The sequence below is a fragment of the Euprymna scolopes genome, chromosome 40 (assembly GCF_053919585.1).
Source record: "Euprymna scolopes isolate OS-2025 chromosome 40, ASM5391958v1, whole genome shotgun sequence".
Classification (NCBI taxonomy): Eukaryota; Metazoa; Mollusca; class Cephalopoda; order Sepiida; family Sepiolidae; genus Euprymna; species Euprymna scolopes.
In genome coordinates this window covers 49,084,579-49,104,902 of record NC_136521.1, presented here as the reverse complement: position 1 = coordinate 49,104,902, position 20,324 = coordinate 49,084,579, and the positions used below count along the sequence as shown (strand labels likewise).

The following is a 20,324-nucleotide window of genomic DNA, read 5'->3' as shown; positions in this document are numbered from 1 at the left end:
ACTATGTAACCACTCGCAATTTGAAAACATTTTATCTGGATTGAACTACTCAATAGTTTCAGTTCATCTTATAAAGAATTGATCCTCCAACGAATTTTTTATTTATAAAAAGTACTGGGACAAAATCAGTTGGCGGATATTCCTTAAATATTCAGAGTGAATGTGGTATTTAGGTGAGTGAAACTAGTTTAGACAATAGACAAAGGACAACAGCCGAACCCCCAACCAATCACACCCTTTTTGGTCTTCTGCCACATCAAAAAAAAAAAAAAGATTAAAAGTAAATGAAATTGAACATCCCTGAAATAAACGCCATCAAATAAAAAAGAAAATAAAAAAAATACAAAGAACAAATCAATCATTTAAAAAAGTTGTTCTTAATAGTTAAACGATAACAAAAATTTTGTAAAGAGGAATAAAATTGAACATTCCTTGAACAAATCATTTGCAGAAAAAAAAAGAAACAAACAAAAAAAATACAATTACCCATGTAATATTGTTCTTAATAATTAAGAAAAAAAATACTTTAAAATTTGGAAGCGTTTAACCTTGATCAAACCAGTCATTCATTTCATTAAAGAATTCAATATTTCAGAAATAAACAACGTCATCAAATCATTCATTACCCCCTCCCCAATGGTAAAAAAAATCAATAAAACAATATAACAGATTGTGTAAAAATATATTTTATTGTTTAAAAAAAAAGAAAAAATATAGTAAAAATGATAATGTGGAAATACAACGGCCTAAAAAAGAAAAAGAAGAAAGAAAATAAGCGCCCAGTTTTTAGAATGCATTCAAAAAGTCTTGTAAATGATGTTTACGACAATACATTGTCATGCAGACTGAAATACACAAATAATGAATGCACAAATACAAAATAAAACCAAAAATTTTGAAGCAAAAAGGAGAAATAAACTTTTTGCAACAAACCCAAGAATGGTCTATAGGAGCCTCGTTAAAGAAGAAATAAAGGGTGAGCTCTTAACCAACACAAGAAGAAGTTGAAAACTTCTGGAGGCCACTCTATGAGGACACTAAAGTACATAAAGAAAACAATTGGATAAATACCATCAAAGAGGAGAACAAGGAGAGAGAAAAAAATGCCAGCTCTAAAAATTACTAAGGAAGCTGCCTGCAGGAAGGTAGCTCAATGCAGTAATTTCAAGACCCCAGGAAGAGACCAGAAGACTGCAGAAGAAAAAGAAATCTATCAATGGCCTGGATTGATTACAAAAAGGCCTTTGACAATACACCTCACTCCTGGATACCTCGCTGTCTGGAGCTGTACAATGTGCACACTGATATTACATCATTCCTTCAAAAACAAATGGTCAGATGGTGTACATCAATTACACTACAGCATATGGAAGGAAGGATAAAGACCCCAAATATAAAGATCAAGCAAGGAATATCCTAGGGAGACAGCCTCTCACCGCTCCTTTTCTGCCTCACAATGGATCCACTAAGTAAGCTACTTAAAACGATCCAATGCTGGATACAATCTCAGCATGGGCAGAAAGAAGGAGGAAAATAAAAGAGTAAACCATCTACTCTTTACGGACGACCTGAAACTATGCGGAATCCAAGAAACAACTTATCTTTCTGATTGACATTGTTAAAAATTATACAGAGGACATCTGCATGGAGTTTGGATTCAACAAATGCGCTAAGTGCACCATAAAGAAAGGAAGAAAGACAGCATCAGAACATCTTAATCTTGACAATGGCTCTATTGAAGACCTTGAAGAGGATGCTGTCTATAAATACCTGGGAGTAGAGGAGAATGAGACACTTGAACATGGAAAGATGAGAAAAAGTGCAGGGAGAATACTTCAAGCGACTTAAATCTTCTCATCAGAACTATCACCGAAAAACAAAATTACTGCCATCAGTCAATTGGCAATACCCGTTGTCTCTTGTGGATTTGGCATAATCAATTGGCCACAGAACTGCATCAATAACTTTGACATAAAAACTCAGGAAATGCTGGCCCTTCATAAAGTCATTTACAAACATCAGTGCATGGACAGGCTGTACTTACCACGGAGAGAAGGTGGTTTAGGCCTCACTGAAATAAACCACACATATCGAGCTTCAATGGTAAGCATAGCCCAATATATCAAATGTTCTAATCCCAAAATAAAAATGGTGAATGAACATCACACCAAAAGTCTGCCTCAGCAGACGTCAATTACAAAGCTTGGTGAAAATTTCAGTTGTAACACACTGGATAACACAATAGAAGAATATGACAACCCAGCAACCCTAATCGCCCGAAAGAAGAGAAAGGAGTATACAAAAAAGGAACTGAAGACAAGACTAGAAGGATGGCAACAACATGAGAGAACTGAACCAGAACTACATTGACAAGGAGGCTTCACTGCAATGGCTTAAAAGTGACAAATTTCCATTTGATGAAGAACGATTAATTATAGCTGCACGAGACCAAGGCTTACTCACAAATGGATTTAAGAAAATGGCTGGTCTACAAAAAACAACGAATGCAGATTCTGTCACTCGGCTGTTGAAAGCCCAAGCCACCTAATGTCTGGATGCAAGATCCTTCTAGCTGATGGTCATTACAGTGCCCGCCACAACAAAGTATGTAGATACACTGGAAGATCTGTGGAGAGATGCAACTAGATAGGTCGGGAACATGAACCACCATCGATAGCATCAAATGGAAAAGTGACAGTGTTCTACGACAAAGACATACAGGCAGGCAGATGCATAAAAGACAAGGCCATCAAGCCAGATATAGTAATATGGAACAAGCCCGAAAGAACTGCACTCATTATCAATGTCACAGTTCCAAATGACTTTGGCCTTAATAGAACAGAACGGGAAAAGATAACATATCAGGACCAAAAAATGATCTAAAAACAACATGGTCGTTGAAAGAAATAAACATTATACCAGTTGTGACAGGAGCAACTGGCCTAATAAAAAAAGAACCTTCAGAAATACTTAGAAGCAATCCCTGGAAAACCAAGCTGTAAGGAAATACAGATAGCTGCCATAAAGGAAACGGTGTCTAGCCTTAAAAGAGCTCTCGGATATAAATTTAAACTGTAATAGAATCAAGTGTTAGTCCCAGGAAGGAGCCCCTTGATCTCTTCAAACTAACAAAAGTAAAAAAAAAAAGAAATAGCAATATTCAAACCTGTAATGAAGCTGTCTGACAATTGTGAAAACGTTTCGGTTAATAGTCAGTTCTTTGAGGTGTGAAATCTGTAATTTACTATGTGCATTGAACCGTTATTTACAGTTAATTGATGGTTGGAGATGGAAATGCTCAAAAGATGGATTTCGTTATTCAATATGAGGAAAGCAAAGAACAATTATCTATAATTTATATTGAGAAAGTATTGGATATTGTTGACCAAGGATAAAAGTATATCAAGCATGTATACAGAATGTGATGGAAGTAAATTTGAGGATATGTGTTGCATGGAGAGAAATGATATGAGAGTAATAAGATGGATGTGTAGTATGAGCCTAAGAAAAAAAAAAGGCTTGGTTCAGATGATTGCGGAAGATTTATTTAGACAATATAGGAAGATGATACGGTCACATTTAAAGAATGGAGAGTTCTTGGGTTGGATGTAGAACGGTTGGAGTAACAAGTTCAGTTCACAGGAGAAGGCCAAGAAAAACATGGGGGGGAGGGATTAATAAGAAAGATTTCAAAGAAAGGATAACTAAAGACCTGACCAGAGATTAATTAATTTATAAGTCAATATAACAATACAAATATCATTCCATTTTACTGACAACTCCTACCACAATACTTTTTGTCTCATAGTTGCAAAGTCATCGGATGTAGCGTTTTCTTCTTCATCAACGTAGTTAAGATACAAACCAATAGACACATCCCTTTAAATAAAAAGGTTGATGTGACGTATGTTACGTCCGCTTGGCAGATCGCTTCTAGTTTTTGATGTCATTAATGGCAGGGACGAATCTGCTGGAATTGAACGCTTGGATTGATTGAAAATCAACGAATATTTTCACAATTCTGGAGTTGAATATAAAACAAGTGACCGAAACATTTTTTTTTATATAAAAATACTAGCAGGAGACTCGACGTTGCCCGAGATTAGATGAGAATTAACGAATATTTCAAATTTTCAATACTTTTATTGTCATCAAAATCGGTTAATTGCCCATTTTTTTATCAAATAAAGTGATTGCCTGCTCTAGTCAGGGACCGACTATGGTGCACCAGAAGGAAGCTTCATATATCTCTCCAGTGACAGTCCACAATACCTTGTAGTCTACATTGCACTGGAGAGAGACCGTACTGTTGATTTTATAAAATTGCTTTTATATAATGGCTAGAGTTAAAGTTTCAAATGCAAAAGTCAAGTATCATTGTTCAAATGTTCAAATGTACCTATCTTATCAAAGAACCTACTGTTGATTTTATACGCCTGACCTGTCAATCAATAAAGCTTCTAAAAAAACTTGTGATGTTTTGATTAAAATTTGACCGTTCTTTATTTCTTTTTTTTCTTTTTCTGTTATTATTCAATTTTCACCCCAAACAAGGCGCAGTGCCACTTTGAAGTAGGGGGCTACTATCGGGGACATAAGTTGCAGGGACATTATAAAGGGAGATGACTAGCACGATGTCTGTTCACGTTACATTTGAACTTCTGCATGTCAGTACACATGGGAAAGCAGAATCCCGGAAGGGAGTTCCAAAGTCTAGCAGTGCGGGGGGAAGAAACTATTGGAGTAGAAGGCTTTCTTACACCTAGGGATCTCTACTGTGAAGAGGTGGGATTTAGCTGCTCGTCAGGTTTCTCGGGAGTATTCACATCAAGGGAGTACAAGTGCTTGTAGTTCGTCAGAGCATTCACTATTAAAGTACTTGTAGAACAGGCAGAGAGATGCAACATTTCATCGATGGAACAGAGGCTGAAGCCTAGATGACAGTTCAGGACCTATCAAGTTGGCGACTCTCTTTTGAACCCTGTCCGGGAGTGAGAGACAAGTAACAGATGCACCAGCCCAAATGTGACAACAGTACTCCATACATGGGCGAATAGTGGCTTTGTAGAGGTACAGGACGTTCAGGGGTAAGTAGCTTTCTGGCATGGTAGAGATAGCCCACCTTCTTCACAGCAGTCTTGGCAATGCTCTCATGTATCTGTTCCAATTCATGTTCTCTGTGAACGGTATGCCAAGGAGTTTAAAAGAAGTACTTTCGGGTATTGTGTTCTTGGCCATTACTATTGATGGAAGAGAAGGTTTCTTATAATTATTGAACAAAACAAGCTTAGTCTTGGCAGCATTGAATGTGACCATCCATTTTTGTCCCCATTCCATTACAGATTGGAGGTCATCCTCTAGTGTTTCTGCCATCTCCTTAGATAAGTGTTCATTTGTTTTCCCCTCGTGCTTGCTATAGAGCATGGTTTCATCAGCAAATATACCCATCTCAGAGACAATTTTATCAGGGAGGTCATTTATGAATATTAGGCATAAAAGTCCAAGGATAGACCCCTGAAGGACTCCCGCATTTATATCATTTGTTTAGATGTACGACTGTAGAGGACAACCTTTGTTCTTCTTACTTAAGAAGAATTTAGTTGCCAAAAGTTTAGAAGTGCAATTTGCTGCAAACAGCCACATGCCAGTCCAACTTTCGAGTTTAAAGAATACTCCTTCGTCAAGTTGAAATAAATTAATTAATCTCTACTTATATATAACTCCTTCTTAACGTTCTTCATGTGTCTGTGAGTGTTCTTAAATAGGTTTTGTATTGGAATGCTTCAAATAAGTATTGAAAATCCAAAACTCCAATGAAATAAAACTCCTTGGATATCTTGGCGCTAAATGAAACTAACCTACACTCCTCCATCTCCTCTAACCACTTTAACATGCCTGGTTATCTCCCACTTTGCCGTAAGGACTCAGACAGACATTTGGACTTGGAGTCTATATTCGAAACACCATCCCCTTGACTAGAGAATCAAAACTAGAATCGGACGACCAGGTCTTCATGTACCTTAACCTGGAACATAGTGTTAGCTACTTATATTTTCTCTGCAGGTCTCCCTTGACCCAGGACTGTACCCTAATAAACAAAGTCTCTGACAGCATAAATACAGCATTATCTATTGATACGTGCATGCATGTACATATATTTGTGGACTTTAATGTCCACCACAGTAACTGGCTTGGTTTCTCTACTTAAACAGACACAGCTGATAGCATAACACACAGCTTCTTTATATCTCATTCCCTATCACAAACAGTTACGTTTCCAATCCGTTTCTCAGATCAACAAAATCAACAAGCCTCACTTCTAGGTCTTATCTACAGTTCTCGATGATTGTGTAACGAATACCCATCGTCCACTCAGAAATGCTGACCACACGATAATAATAATAGAAATCACCCTAAATTCTCGGCTGAAAATGACAAGGTATTATAAGAAGGCTGACTGGGAAGCCATGGGGAAATGTCTTTTCTCTTCCTGCAGAACAGTGTGCAAATAAGACTATTGAATGATTCAAAGTGAAGCACATGTTCCCATGTGGAAATTCTATAACAAACCTCAATGCTTTACTTTCACTTGCGCAACTGTCATTGCTCAAAGGCAGCATGCATATCGCAGATTTATCCAACATAAGTCCAATACAAACAGACAAATTTATAGAAGCTAGAAGTAATTGTAAGAAAGAAATAGCGACAGCTTAGAGAGAATACACTGAAACCACCAGAAAACATGTTGAAGCACGGAAATTAGGAACTCGTGATTTCCAGAAAATCTGCAACAGTGTAGTAAATAATGGGCAATCAACACTCCCCCGCTCCCCTTCCAACAACGGTGAGGTTGTTTGCATGACAACCAAGAACACTAACATGCTTGCCAATCGCAGGGTTCAAAAGAGAGTCGCCAACCTGATAGGTCCTGAACTGTCATCTAGGCTTCAGCCTCTGTCCCATCGATGAGATGTTGCATCCCTCTGCCTGTTCTACAAGTGTTTTCAGTCCTCATTTTTTAATGAGTGATTTTTCTGACAAAGGGAGAAGAAAAAGCTGTGTTCTAGGTCGGCAGTATTTTGCGCGAACAGTTGGCAGAGATGGCGGAAATTTTCTGTTTCTATGTCTATCCTTGTAGCCATGTCACTAGTAAGGGTGATGGAGGTAAACGTTTTGTCTGGGCTGACGTTATCCGCCTGATAGTCAGGGACCCGAACCTTGGATTAACCACCAAGGAGGCTGTCCTATCAGCAGGTGCAAAGTACTGGAGCTTCTGTATTGCCATTTGGTGAATGGATTCTGGACCATGCAGTAGCTTCTGGTGGGGCCTCTCGATGCCATACTAGTGGGTAATTGTTACGGCTTTACCTTATCATTAGCTACAAATAAAAAAAAAAAATTCTTCGTTTCTTTTTCTCTCTTAGTTTCCCCTCTCTGTCCTGCTCTAAGTAAATCTGACGACCTAGTCCACAAATTCCAAAATTTCATCATGACAAGTTTCAAGAAAAAATACACGATTAAACCCGGTTCTCCAACTTCCAACGTAGACCCCTACTACCATGTCTCCTTCTCCAACATCAGGGGTCTACGTTCTAACCTCCCAGAGGCTAAAACCCAATTACAGGTGACTAAACCAGACCTTTTATTTTTAAGTGAAACTGGCATTGGACAGGCTATTTCCCTAGAAGAGTTCGCAATTAAAGGATACTCTAACTTAACTTCTAAATCTGACCCCCAAGATCGCCATTGGCATGGAATTTGTGCCTATATTAGGGATAACTTTCCATGTGGTAGGGACATCTCCCGGGAAGATCCTAACTCACCCTATATGTGCTTCCGGGTTGCTTTAGCTCACACTACAGCATTTATATTTACTCTCTATCGCCCCCATAACAGCGGAGTTACTATCTTTCAAAGCATATCTAAGAAAATTGACCAAGTCTTATCTGCTTATCCTTCAGCTAAGATTCACGTATGTGGTGACTTCAATGTTCACAACGTCGAATAGTTGACCCACTCTAACAAGACCGATGATGAGGGAAGGTTCTGTCATGATTTCTCCATTGCCTATGACCTCACTCAGATTGTTCAGGAACCCACCCGTGTGCCCCACAATAATGGCCAGTATGCCAGCCTACTAGACCTTTTTCTCACAACTTGCCCTGAACTATGTTCAGTTTCTGTTCTGTCGCCTCTTGGCTCTTCCAACCACTCTGTTGTATCAATTAAGATAAAAATGAAATATAATAAGTCCCCAGACGTACCTCTCCATCGTACAGTATATCGATACACTAAGGCTGACTGGGATAGCTTCCGTACATTTATATCTGATCTACCTCTGCAATCCATGTTTAAAAAGGATGTGTTCTCTATAGTATTAGACCTGACGGAATGGTTAATTGTAGGTATTGACCGTTTTATACCCTTTAAAAAGTTTTAGCAAAAACCTAACAGCCAGCCATGGTTCTCTCCAGAATGTGCTGCTGCCGTTGCGCACAGAAATCACTTTTTCCACTGTTTCCAACGTAATAGATGTATGAAAACTAAAGCCGCTTTCAGGACTGCCAGCAACCATTGTAAGAAAGTAATAAAGAATGCAAGAGAGTTGTATGCTCAATTTGTTAAGTCCAAAGTAGCTGAGCAGCGGCTTGGTTCCCACCAAATAGCAAACAGAATCATGAACAGAAGCGTGTGCTCCATCCCAACTATTATCAATGGACCTGAGGTAATCTCGTCAGCATCAGACAAAGCCAAACTCTTTGTCAAGAACTTCACAGCTAATTCTACCCTTGGCGATCAAGGCTGCCAACCCCCAATATTTCCTCCTGTATCAGAAAACACGCTATGTGATATACGTATATCTGTACGTGATGTTGCCAAGCTAATCAAAAACCTTGATTCCAGTAAAGCAACTGGCCCTGACGGTATTCCAATTATAGTACTCAAAAAACTTCAACCTGAACTAGCGCCCATACTTACAAAACTGTTTAAACGTTGTCTTAAGGAGAATAGTTTCCCATCTCCCTGGAAAATTTCATCAGTATGCCCTGTATTTAAGAACTCAGGTGATCGCTCATCCCCCTCTCAGTACAGGCCAATAAGTCTCCTGTGCGTCATGAGTAAGTTGCTGGAATCTGTGTTAAATACAGAAGTAATCAACCATCTCAACAAAAATAACCTTCTTAGTGACACTCAATATGGTTTCCGTTCTGCTAGATCTACAGCAGATGTGCTTACAGTTATATCTCATATGATTAGCAAATCTCTCGACGGAGGCAACCTTTCTAAGGCAATTGCTCTTGACATATCTAAGGCCTTTGATAGGGTATGGCATAAAGGTTTACTTCATAAGATCTCTAGCTATGGTATTGCTGGAAATGTCTTCTCAATTATTAAATCATTTCTTTCTGATAGGTTCATAAGAGTAGTAGTTGAGGCGCAAAAATCAGAAGCTCACAGTATTAATGCCGGTGTCCCTCAGGGGTCCATCCTGGGCCCAACTCTTTTCCTGATCTACATTAATGATCTTCCAAATCACATCCTTACATCATTTGTAGACATCTATGCTGACGACACTACCATTTATGGTAGCACATCTAAGACAGTAAATGACCAAGCTCTCCAATTCTCTCTCCTCTGATCTTGAGCACGTAGTATAATGGGGTAAAGAATGGTTGGTTACTTTTAATGCATCTAAAACCAAGCTTCTCTCTTTACATCATCAACATTCTGATCCACATCTGACATCAATTGAAATGAATGGCTCTCGTCTTCAGGAGGCCTCAAGTTTTGACAAACTTCTTGGCTTGACCATTACTCCTGATCTTAAATGGAACACGTACATCAAATCTGTTGCCAAGGCCGCTGGAAAAATGGTGGGATCTTTCTATCGATCCGGTAGATATCTCACTGCTGATGCTATTCTCTATCTATATAAGAGCCAGGTACGTCCAAGGATGGAATACTGTTGCCACATCTGGGCAGGAGCTGCTAGAAAGGACTTGGCCTGCCTTGATATAGTTCAAAATAGACTTCGTAGCCTCGTAGGAGATGTCCTTTTCTCTTCCTTGCAACCTTTATCTCACAGAAGAGATGTTGCGAGTTTGTCTCTGATGTATCGTTATTTTCATGGAAAGTGTTCGAATGAGCTTCAATCTATGGTCCCCCCTCGCCAAACTTTCACAAGAAACACTCGTCTAGCTGTAAACACTATCAATAATTCCCCCCCACTCTTTATCTGTGCCTAAACCTAAACGTAGATTCCATGAACAAAGCTTCTTTCTTAGAACTGCACGCCTGTGGAATTGTCTTCCGTTTTCCTGCTTTCCGGCTGACTACAATATGGTTGTCTTCAAGTCTAACGTAAATAAGTTCTTGATGAGCCGTTCCATATAAGTTATCAACTTTACCAAATTTTCATTACTAATGATTACTATAATGTCCAATTTCTACTGTACACGCTTTAACCCTTATCCTTGAGTGGCCTCTTGGCCTTGATAATGTGGTGATGCCTATGTAAAAAAAAAAAAAAAAAAGAATGCTCTGACGAACTACAAGCACTTGTACCCCCTCGATGTAAATACCCCCGACAAACAGCTAAATCCCACCCATACACAGATCCCTGGGTGTAAGAAAGCCTTCTACTCCAATAGTTTCTTCCCCTGAACTGCTAGACTTTGGAACTCTCTTCCGGGATTCTGCTTTCCCAAGTGTACTGACATGCAGAAGTTCAAGTGTAATGTGAACAGACATCTTGCTGCTCATCTCCCTTCATAATATCCCTTCAATTTATGTCCCTGATTGTAGCCCCCTACTTCTAAGTGACGATGTGCCTTGTTTGGGGTGAAAATTAAAAAAACAAAAAAACTGACTTGTATAACCTAGAGCATTCAAAGCTGGTGACGTTACCACTGTATCAATGATCCAGAGTAAAGGTCAGACCTAGAAGCTTGTCAAAACATGGACCCTCCTCCATTCATTTCAATCGATGCCAAACTGGGATCAGAGCATTGCTGATGGAAAGATAGAAGCTTAGTTTTAGATGCATTAAAATTAACCAGCCACCTCTTTCCCCATTGCACCACATAATCAAGATCAGAGGAGAGAGAATCAGAGAGAACTTGGTCGCTTACGGTCTTTGAAGTGTTGCCATAGATTGTAGTGTTGTCAGCATAAATGTCTACGAGGGATCTTAGGATTTGATTTGGGGGATCATTGATGTAAATCAGGAAGAGAGTTGGGCCCAGGATGGACCCCTGAAGGACTCCAGCATTAATACTGTGAGTTTCTGATTTCTGCCCATCAGTCATCTTATGAAGCTATCAGAGAGAAATGATTTAATAATTGAAAAGACATTTCCAGCTATACTGTAGTTGGAGATTTTGAACAGTACATCTTTATGCCATACTATATTAAAGGCCTTTGACATGTCATGGGCAATTGCCTTAGAAAAGAAACCTCTGTTTAGAGATTTGATAATCCTATGAGATATAACCGTTAGCAAGCCTATCCTTGTTTTATCGTTATTTCCATGGCAGGTGCTCGTCTGAACTCCAATCTCTGGTCCCCCCTCGCCAATCTTTCACGAAAAACACCCATCTAGCTGAATCCACTGTGAAAAATTTCCCCCACTCTATATCTGTGCCTAAATCAAAATGAGGATTCCATGAACAAAGCTTCTTTCTTAGAACTGCACGCCTGTGGAACTCTGTTCCGTCTGCCTGCTTCCCACCGGACTACAACTTGGATATCTTCAAGTCCAACGTTAACAAATTCCTAATGAACCCCCCCCCCCTTAAGTAAACACTTCATCAAATCTCTACACTGACGTAATGTACTTGCAATAACCCTTATCCCTGAGTGGCTTCCGGGCCTTGATAAGTGGTGATCACTGTGTGAAAAAAAACAAAAAAAAAAACACTTTTGCTGTAGATCTAGCAGAATGGAAACCATATTGCATGTCACTAAGGAGGTTCATTTTACTGAGGGAGTACAGAAATCCGTCTGATGAGTATCAAAAATCGAAAAAATCCGATCTTAAAAATTTCATTTTCTCTCTTAAAGATAAAAAAAAAAGAAGAATTTTTACAAGGGAATATTTTACATTGCACTAGCAAGGGAGATAATAAAATTTCAGCAAATTATTTCTTCTTAAAAAAAAACAGCTTTATTATAATCTGAAGATATATCTAGAGCATTCGACTGCAGATGGAATGATACCTCGCCATGTAATTTCATTTTTTTCTCATCAATTTACAATAAAGAACAGTTACCATTTAAAATCACTGCAAATCATTTCCTCGTTTGCATATTTTAAAACAAAACGTTAGTCAGAGGTGACTTTTCCAGGGCATTCATCGTCAAGCCCAAATATCAGCTGACGTGATATTGTAAATAACGACAGACGGAATTAAATGAACTACATAATTATTATTATTTATTTATTTATTTTGCGAATTAGTCCATTATTTCCTCGTAATATATAATATTCAATAGAGGATTGATTCTATAATAATACATACGCAATATTCATAAATATAAATGTATGTATATATATATATATATATATATATGTATGTATATATATATGTATATATATATATATGTATATATATATATGTATGTATATATATATGTATATATATATATATGTATATATATGTATGTATATATATGTTATAAATAAAAAACTATACAAAATACTATTAAAAACCCGCCGAATATATGTCAACCTATGTCACGGTAACATATATTGAGCGCGTTTTTAACAGTATTTTATCCGGTTTTTTATTTATAACATCTTTTCCCACACTTACCGTGTTAAAGAGAGAATAAGACGCCATCTTGAATGTTCCAATACATCGGTAAACACTGTATGGTTTTCGAGCTGAATAAACATGTTACATTGAATAAAAACACGAAAAATATATCCAGTTTGGTAGAAAAGTAACTTATCTTGCCTTTGATAACATTTATTTGTTATATATTTGTTTTTTGACAACTTTTTCGAATCTATGTGTACAGTAATACAAACCCAAAAAATCTAAGAAAAAAGTCCATTCAAACAGCACATTTGCACTCGCATTCCTCAATGCGTTTAGTTTGAAAAAAATCGTGGAGTACACATGGACCTGTTTTGAGTTTAGTATTCCCAAGATTAGATGGTAGCTTTAACCCTAGTGAAAAAAACAAGTCATTTTGGGTTGAACAGCTGTCTGTAATTGATAGTCTGGGAAACTTCTTCAATAAATGTATCAGTCAGTACCATTGAAAACATGCTAAAGAGCGTTGGCACCAGGCCACAGCCCCATTTAACTTTGCTGCTGGCTGGGAAATCATTAGAAGTCTCTTTTCGTCTATGACATGACCCATCATCCCATCATGAAATTGTCTGACGATTGAGACCAATTTATAAGGACATCCGAATTCGGCCATGATCTTGTACAGTTCTGCCCGGCTTCTAATGTCAAATGCTGATTAAGTGATTAAGCAGCAAGCTTGCAAGAATTTCACCAGTTGGGAAGAGATTCATTAGGAGATTGATGTATTTTACATATGTATCACAAAAGTTTTTGATTCTTTGTAGAATCATCACCAGGTAAAAAAATAAGCAAAAGCAAATGAACAAAAAAAACAAAACAAAAAAAAAAAACAGAAAACTTGCACCATGTCAATTATACCGCGCCCTTTCTGGCATCTTTCTGGAAAATCTAAGTGCTTTATTAAATGATTGAGCAGCAGGCTCACAAGAATTTTACTGGCTGGGAAAAGAGATTCATTATCTGATTCATGTATGTTCCATATGTATCACAAACCTTTTCGATTCTTCATAGAGTCATCATCAGATGAAAAAGCAAAAAAAAAAAGAAACAGCTGGAAAAAGGAGAATTTCAAAAGATAGCCGAGAAACGTCTATGTGAATTCAGATCCCTAAATAAATTCCTGTAGAACATATTAATAAATAATAATTGTTGAAAAAAAAAATGGAGAAAAATTCTATTTTATTTTAAGACATCTGTAAATATTAAAATCTGATTTTTATAAATGAATGCTTGTTAGATTATTATTAGACTTGGATACTGTTTAGGAGAGATGGAGAAAAATTATAGATTGTTTGTGCCATCTGTAGCTATAAAAGTATGCTTTTAAAAATAAATTCTTTTGGTTTCTAGTTTTTTTTTTCACTGAACCTATCTTCAATCAAACAAGCGTCATTTGTTAGTGGAGAACCCAGCTTTCCTTCACACAAGGGTAAAGTTTGACAAAGTAGTGACCGAATTTGCACATTTGTTGAAAAATTTCCACATGAGTCACAAGTTGTTTCACCACGTTTCGTCCAACTTATCCTCTGGCCTTCTTCAGGTAGTCAAAACCGTGGTGGGATAGGAATACAGCGTCTTGTAACTGTGTCCCCAGCAATTTCTGCCTTCCAAGTAAATGTTTCAATTTCGATTCTATCTGATGGCTCGCAGGTCTTGTTAACTTTTGAAATCATTACTATTGTGTACAATATAAAACACCAATAGAGAGTTGGCTCTATAATAATAAATCTGCATGAATTCAAATATATCTAAGCATTTTGATGACTGGGCAAGATCGGGCGCCCTGCTAGTAAAAGATAAAACGAACTTAATAACAACTTTCAGCCGAGCAGCAATTAGTCATACATAAATAGTAAAACCGTACATTTAGAGGACGACCTATTACAAATCACACAAATTAAAATTTGTTTTAAATGTTATGTAGTGAATTCACTACTTTATGGAAATTCTTAAGCAAAAACTAATTAAATATTTTGCATGTTTTTTTTAACAAATCTTGAAAATTTTAAGACAGTAGATAAATATATTTTTTTTTTCACATTAAGTTTTCCGAAAATTGATGAACAAGAAATGGCTGATAATTTTAATTCTTAAGTAAAAAACAAAAACTAAATCTCTTGCATGTTCTGCACAAGTATTGGAAATTTAAGATGCTTGATAAAATTGTTTGCCTTGTTAAAAAAGTCAATTTAAAAAGTTTCATTTTTTAAAGTTAAGTTTCGAAAATTGATGGACAAGAAATGGGTGATCATTTTATATATGATCTATATAGGAAAGTGATCCCCACTTTAAAATCTAGAATATTGGCTTAAAAATAAAAGTTCAAATTGGTGATGGTTATAAAGTGCGGATCAGTCTACATTATATTCATATAAGAACCTGATGCCTCTATAGTTGAAGAAAACAAAAACAGAATTCTTTAGCAAAAGGATCAGTAATTGTACAAAGAAAAAAAAAATTACGACCCACAATTTTTTGTATAGATTGACCCCTTCCATGAGATTCTACATTTTTTAGCCGATAATTTTATTTTAGAATGTAAAATTTATGATTATTTTCAAGTGCTTTTAAAAAGTCAATTACCAGGTTAAAAAAAGAAAATGGACTTATGTCAATAAAGAAGAGACAATGCGAATCCAAATTAACTGAAACAAAATTGTTCCAACTAAAAAGCTCTATAACACATTTAAATTCACTTAATTTCTGTTTATTCTTAGTCAGCCATTTAAATCGTTCCTACTAACTAAAAATAAAGTACTATATAATAACCCTCCGAAATTTTATCTTGATTAAGCTACTCAATAGTTCCAGGTCGTCATATAAAGAATTGATCCCCCTCTCCCAACGAACTTTATTTATAAAATATACTAAGACAAAAATAATCTTCAAATATGCCAGGTCAGTGTGAATGTGGTATTTTGGTGATTAAAACTAATTTAGAGAATAGACAAATAGGATGAGAGGATGACAACTGAGCCCCCATCCAACTACACTTTTTGGCCTTGCACCACATCCGATTTAAAAAAAACTCAAATTTTATAAATTATAGATAAACAAAATTCAACATTCCTGAAATAAAAACATCATCAAAACATTTGATAACCCCCCCAAAAAAACAAATCAGACATTTTAAATTCGTTCTTAACTATAAAAAAAATGTTTGACTTCGAAATTTGGAAGCATTTCAACTGAATCAAATAATTCAATCATTTCAGTTCGTCCTGTAAAGAATTTATCATTCCAGAAGTAAAAACGACATAATCAAATTACTCCCCCAACAAAACGGTAAAAATCAACAAGAAGATTTGTAAAAAATATATTTTATTATTTTAAAAATCAGAAAAAAAATATAGAGAAAGTGATAATGTTAGAAAATGGCCGTCGAGTTCTTAAAATGGATCCAAAACAGTCTTGTTTCCGACAATAATTTCACGTGGGCTGAAGAAATAATGGTCCAACTTGTCATGAAGCTGTCTGACATAAAAATATATCAGCAATGTGTACGGAATTTTAAAAATCAGAAAAAAAATATAGAGAAAGTGATAATGTTAGAAAATGGCCGTCGAGTTCTTAAAATGGATCCAAAACAGTCTTGTTTCCGACAATAATTTCATGCGGGCTGGAGAAATAATGGTCCAACTTGTCATGAAGCTGTCTGACATAAAAATATATCAGCAATGTATACGGAATTTTAAAAATCAGAAAAAAATATAGAGAAAGTGATAATGTTAGAAAGAAATGAATTAACAACGTTTCGATTAATATTCAGTTTTTGAGGTATGAAATCTGTAATTTACCATGTGCCTCGAATCGTTATTTGCAGTCAATTGATGGTTGGAGGTGGAAATGTTCAAAAGATGGATTTTGTTGTTCAATACGAAAACACTTTGTTGAGCAAAACAAACCTTCCTTGTGAACAATTATCTTTATAATTTATACAAAAAAAAAAAATTGGATATTGTTGACCAAGGATAAAAGAATATCAGCAATGTGTACGGAATGTGATGACGTATGGAAGTGAAATTTGGACAGTAAGGGTTGAGGATATGTGTTGCATGGAGAGAAATAACATGAGAGTGATAAGATGGATGTGTAATATGAGCCTAAAAAGACGGGCTTAGTTCGGATGATTGCAGAAGATTAATTTAGACAATATAGGAAGATGATATGGTTAAGGAATGGAGAGTTTTTGGGTTGGATGTAGAACAGTTGGAGAAATAAGTTCATGGTGGTTGGGTATAAACTCCGACAATCTAAGGAGTCGAGACTCCTCACAAGGGCTCTTTATTATTGCACCACAAATATCAAGTAATGTCTCAACATGAAATGAGATTCAACATTGCCATAGCAACAGAGGTAAAGGATGTAAGCAACTCAAGTGTGCAACAATATGAAGTCTTCTAGATGTCTTGGCACTTCATCATATGAAAATATATTTTTGCTGACTACGTTTGCAGCCAAGCATTGCAAAGTCGTGTGTTTTACTGGTTGTGGCAAAATCTTGCGTTTTTTTAAAGAACATGAAAGGCAAAACTCTTCATCGATCGAAGCATCGAAAAGAAATCCCTGCGATAAGAAATATTCAATAATTGCTTTTTGGTCACAGTCTACATTATCAAGCACATAATGAACAGGTGTAAAACGACGTCGATTCCGGCAGTTGACTTCAGCCTCACACGACAGCAACAGTTTGTAGAGCTCCAGTGAATAATTTTCCTTGGTACAAAAATGCAACAGTGTGTTATTATCAGACCCGCGTAAATCAAGTTGCACAATTTTCTCTATACTTTCTTTTAACACAGGCATATTTCCTTGGCTTTTCCTTAAAAAGGCCTCAATAATCTTGGCGATGTTACTGAAAACATAATCGATTTTCTCCGCTACCAAATATCTTTCTATGTTGGTCATATTTTTAAGACGAGCAACTATGCCCTCAACATGATAGCAATAGGATTTTAACAACTCTCGGCCGTGATTTTCCAAACAGTTGTAGAAATCGTTGTGCATCAATATATTTAAATATGTATAAAGATCACTGATGGTCCGCAAATTAATGAAAAATAAATCATCACTGCCTAATGCAAATGTTTCCAAGATAAACGAAAACAGTTTTAAGGCGTTTGTAACGTCATCGACTGAATTCATGCTGGATGCAAGGGCCTGCAAAAGGTAAGGATTACACAAGTCATAATATTTTTCTAAACTGAGTAACACATTTTGATCAAGCGGGGCAAAAAAATTTAAAAGCGGTTGAAATTTAGATTGTCCGGTGTTTTGATGTTCCATTGAAATTGCTGGAATAGAGTTATATATTCCTTGTATTTCGATATATGTATTCAAATATATTAAGAAATATTCATTCCAATATATGCGTGCATAATCAAAGTTTTTACTCAGTAGAGCATTGCAGACTTGAAATCTATAAAATTTAGCCAATAACCCTTTGATGTTTGTACCATACGATTTTAATAAGTTCACTACGCTTCGAGATGACTCGATGTTGTAGCATTTTTCAGACAGGATCATGTCGTTTAAATTAGCTCTATGAGCTAGCAAACTCTCAATATAATCGAAAATTTCCATTTCAACAGCCACCATCAAGGCCGTCCTTCCATAAATATTGATGACTTGTGGGTCAGCACCATTGATTAACAGATACTTGCAAATTGTTGGAAATCGCAGCGATGCCATTAGTGGAGTAATCTGTTCCACATTAGCAACAAGATTAACTTGAGCGCCATTTTTGAAAAGATACTCGACCATTTCCATATTGCCCGTCATACAAGCAAAGTATAATGGCGAGAACCCTTTTGGGTCGAGTTTGTTTACATCCGATCCGTTCTCTACAAGTATTTTCACAATGTTTAAAAATCCATTCTCTGCAGCTATGCAGAGACAGGAACCCGTTTCCATCACGTTTACATTGCAAGCTTCAATCAGAAATTTTACTAAATACGACTGACCATTTTCGACAGCCAATAAGAACAGGGATTTCTTCTTAATCTTCTTGGAGATGATCAAACGCCGTTCTTCAGGAGAAAATTTTTCAAGAATAGGCTTGATTTCCCACCATCTTTCATCATCTATGAATCTTTCAAGTATTCTTGCAACAATAAACTCCATCTTGAGTTCTGAAAGAGAAAAATAAGAGAAATAAATAGAAACATGTGGAAAAAAAAGGTTCTCATGTATCCCTGATTAGTCTTTCACTTTTTCTCTTTCACATGCGCCTATTCCGAATTCGCAGCTGTGGACCAAGATCAGTGAACTTTTCCTTTTTTTTTTTTTTTTTAATTCAATTTTCACCCCAACCCCAAACAACGCACAGTGCCACTTTGAAGTAGCGGGCTACTGTCAAGGACATCATTTGCCAGGACATTATGAAGGGAGATGAGTAGAAAGATGTTTGTTCACATTGCACTTGAACTTCTGCATATCAGTACAGTTGGGAAAGCAGAATCCCGGAAGGGAGTTTCAAAGACTTGCAGTTCTGGGGAAGAAACTTGGAGTAAACGGCTTTCTTACACCTAGGAATCACTACTGTAAAGGGGTGGGACTTAGTTGCTTGCCGGGTTTTTCGGGGGTAGTTACGTCGAGGATGTATAAGTGTTTGCTGTTTGTCAGACCATTCACCATTAAAGTATTTGTAGAACAGGCAGAGGGATGCAACATCTCGTCGATGGGACAGAGGCTGACGCTTAAATGACAGTTCAGGACCTATCAGGTTGGCGACTCTTTTGAACCCTGTCAAGGAGTGAGAGACAAGCAGCAGATGCACCAGCCCAAATGTGACAACAGCACTCCATACATGGGCGAATGGTTGCCTTATAGAGGTACAGGATACTTTCAGGCGTAAGTAATTTTCTAGCATGGTAGCAAGAGCCCACCTTCTTTGCAGCAGACTTGGCAATGCTCTCAATATATCTATTCCAGTTCATATTCCCTGTAAACGTTAGGCCGAAGAGTTTAAAAGTACTTTCAGGCAATGTGTTTTTGGCCATTGCTATTGGTGGTAATACTAAAACAATCATTAACAATGTTTTTTTTTATATTTAACCTATTTCAAACTGCTAAATTATTACACAGTAAAAATAAAATCAAAACATTTCACGTTTCTGAATATTTGAGGTGAGGATTGATTATCTATTATTTAGATTCATCGGACTACTGTTCTCATCTTGGGGTCATTTTCACTACGTTTCCGTCAATGTGACCTTTGTCCAGGTGCATTTTGTCGAACTCTGGCATCGTTTGCTGAACTCGGGAATCTTGACAGAATTTTAAACAAAACCCTTTATCCACACAATGACTTGAACCTTCAATTTTCAGGAGAAGTTCACTTTCACAAGCGATTTTCTCCTAAAGAAGGTCGGCGGCTACATCGATCGAAAAGTTATGAAAACGACACGAGTAATCCGATGCATCTAAATAATACGAAAAATCATTTTTCATATTTCGTATATAATCGAATAAAAATTCTATTGAAATGGAATTTTTATTTGA

The 20,324-nt window shown here is 36.7% G+C and overlaps 1 protein-coding gene across 1 annotated transcript; it reads right to left on the bottom strand.

The window, feature by feature from the left end:
- Nucleotides 1-17,195: 17,195 nt before the first annotated feature.
- LOC145265668 (uncharacterized) lies at nucleotides 17,196-18,944 on the bottom strand. The gene has a single exon (XM_080121732.1). It carries the CDS (start codon nucleotides 18,942-18,944, stop codon nucleotides 17,196-17,198), a length of 1,749 nt encoding a protein of 582 aa, XP_079977858.1.
- Between the last annotated feature and the right edge of the window lie 1,380 nt (nucleotides 18,945-20,324).

Excerpts from the sequence above, each read along its gene's own strand:
- LOC145265668 (XM_080121732.1), bottom strand. The coding sequence starts at position 18,944 with ATGGAGTTTATTGTTGCAAGAATACTTGAAAGATTCATAGATGATGAA.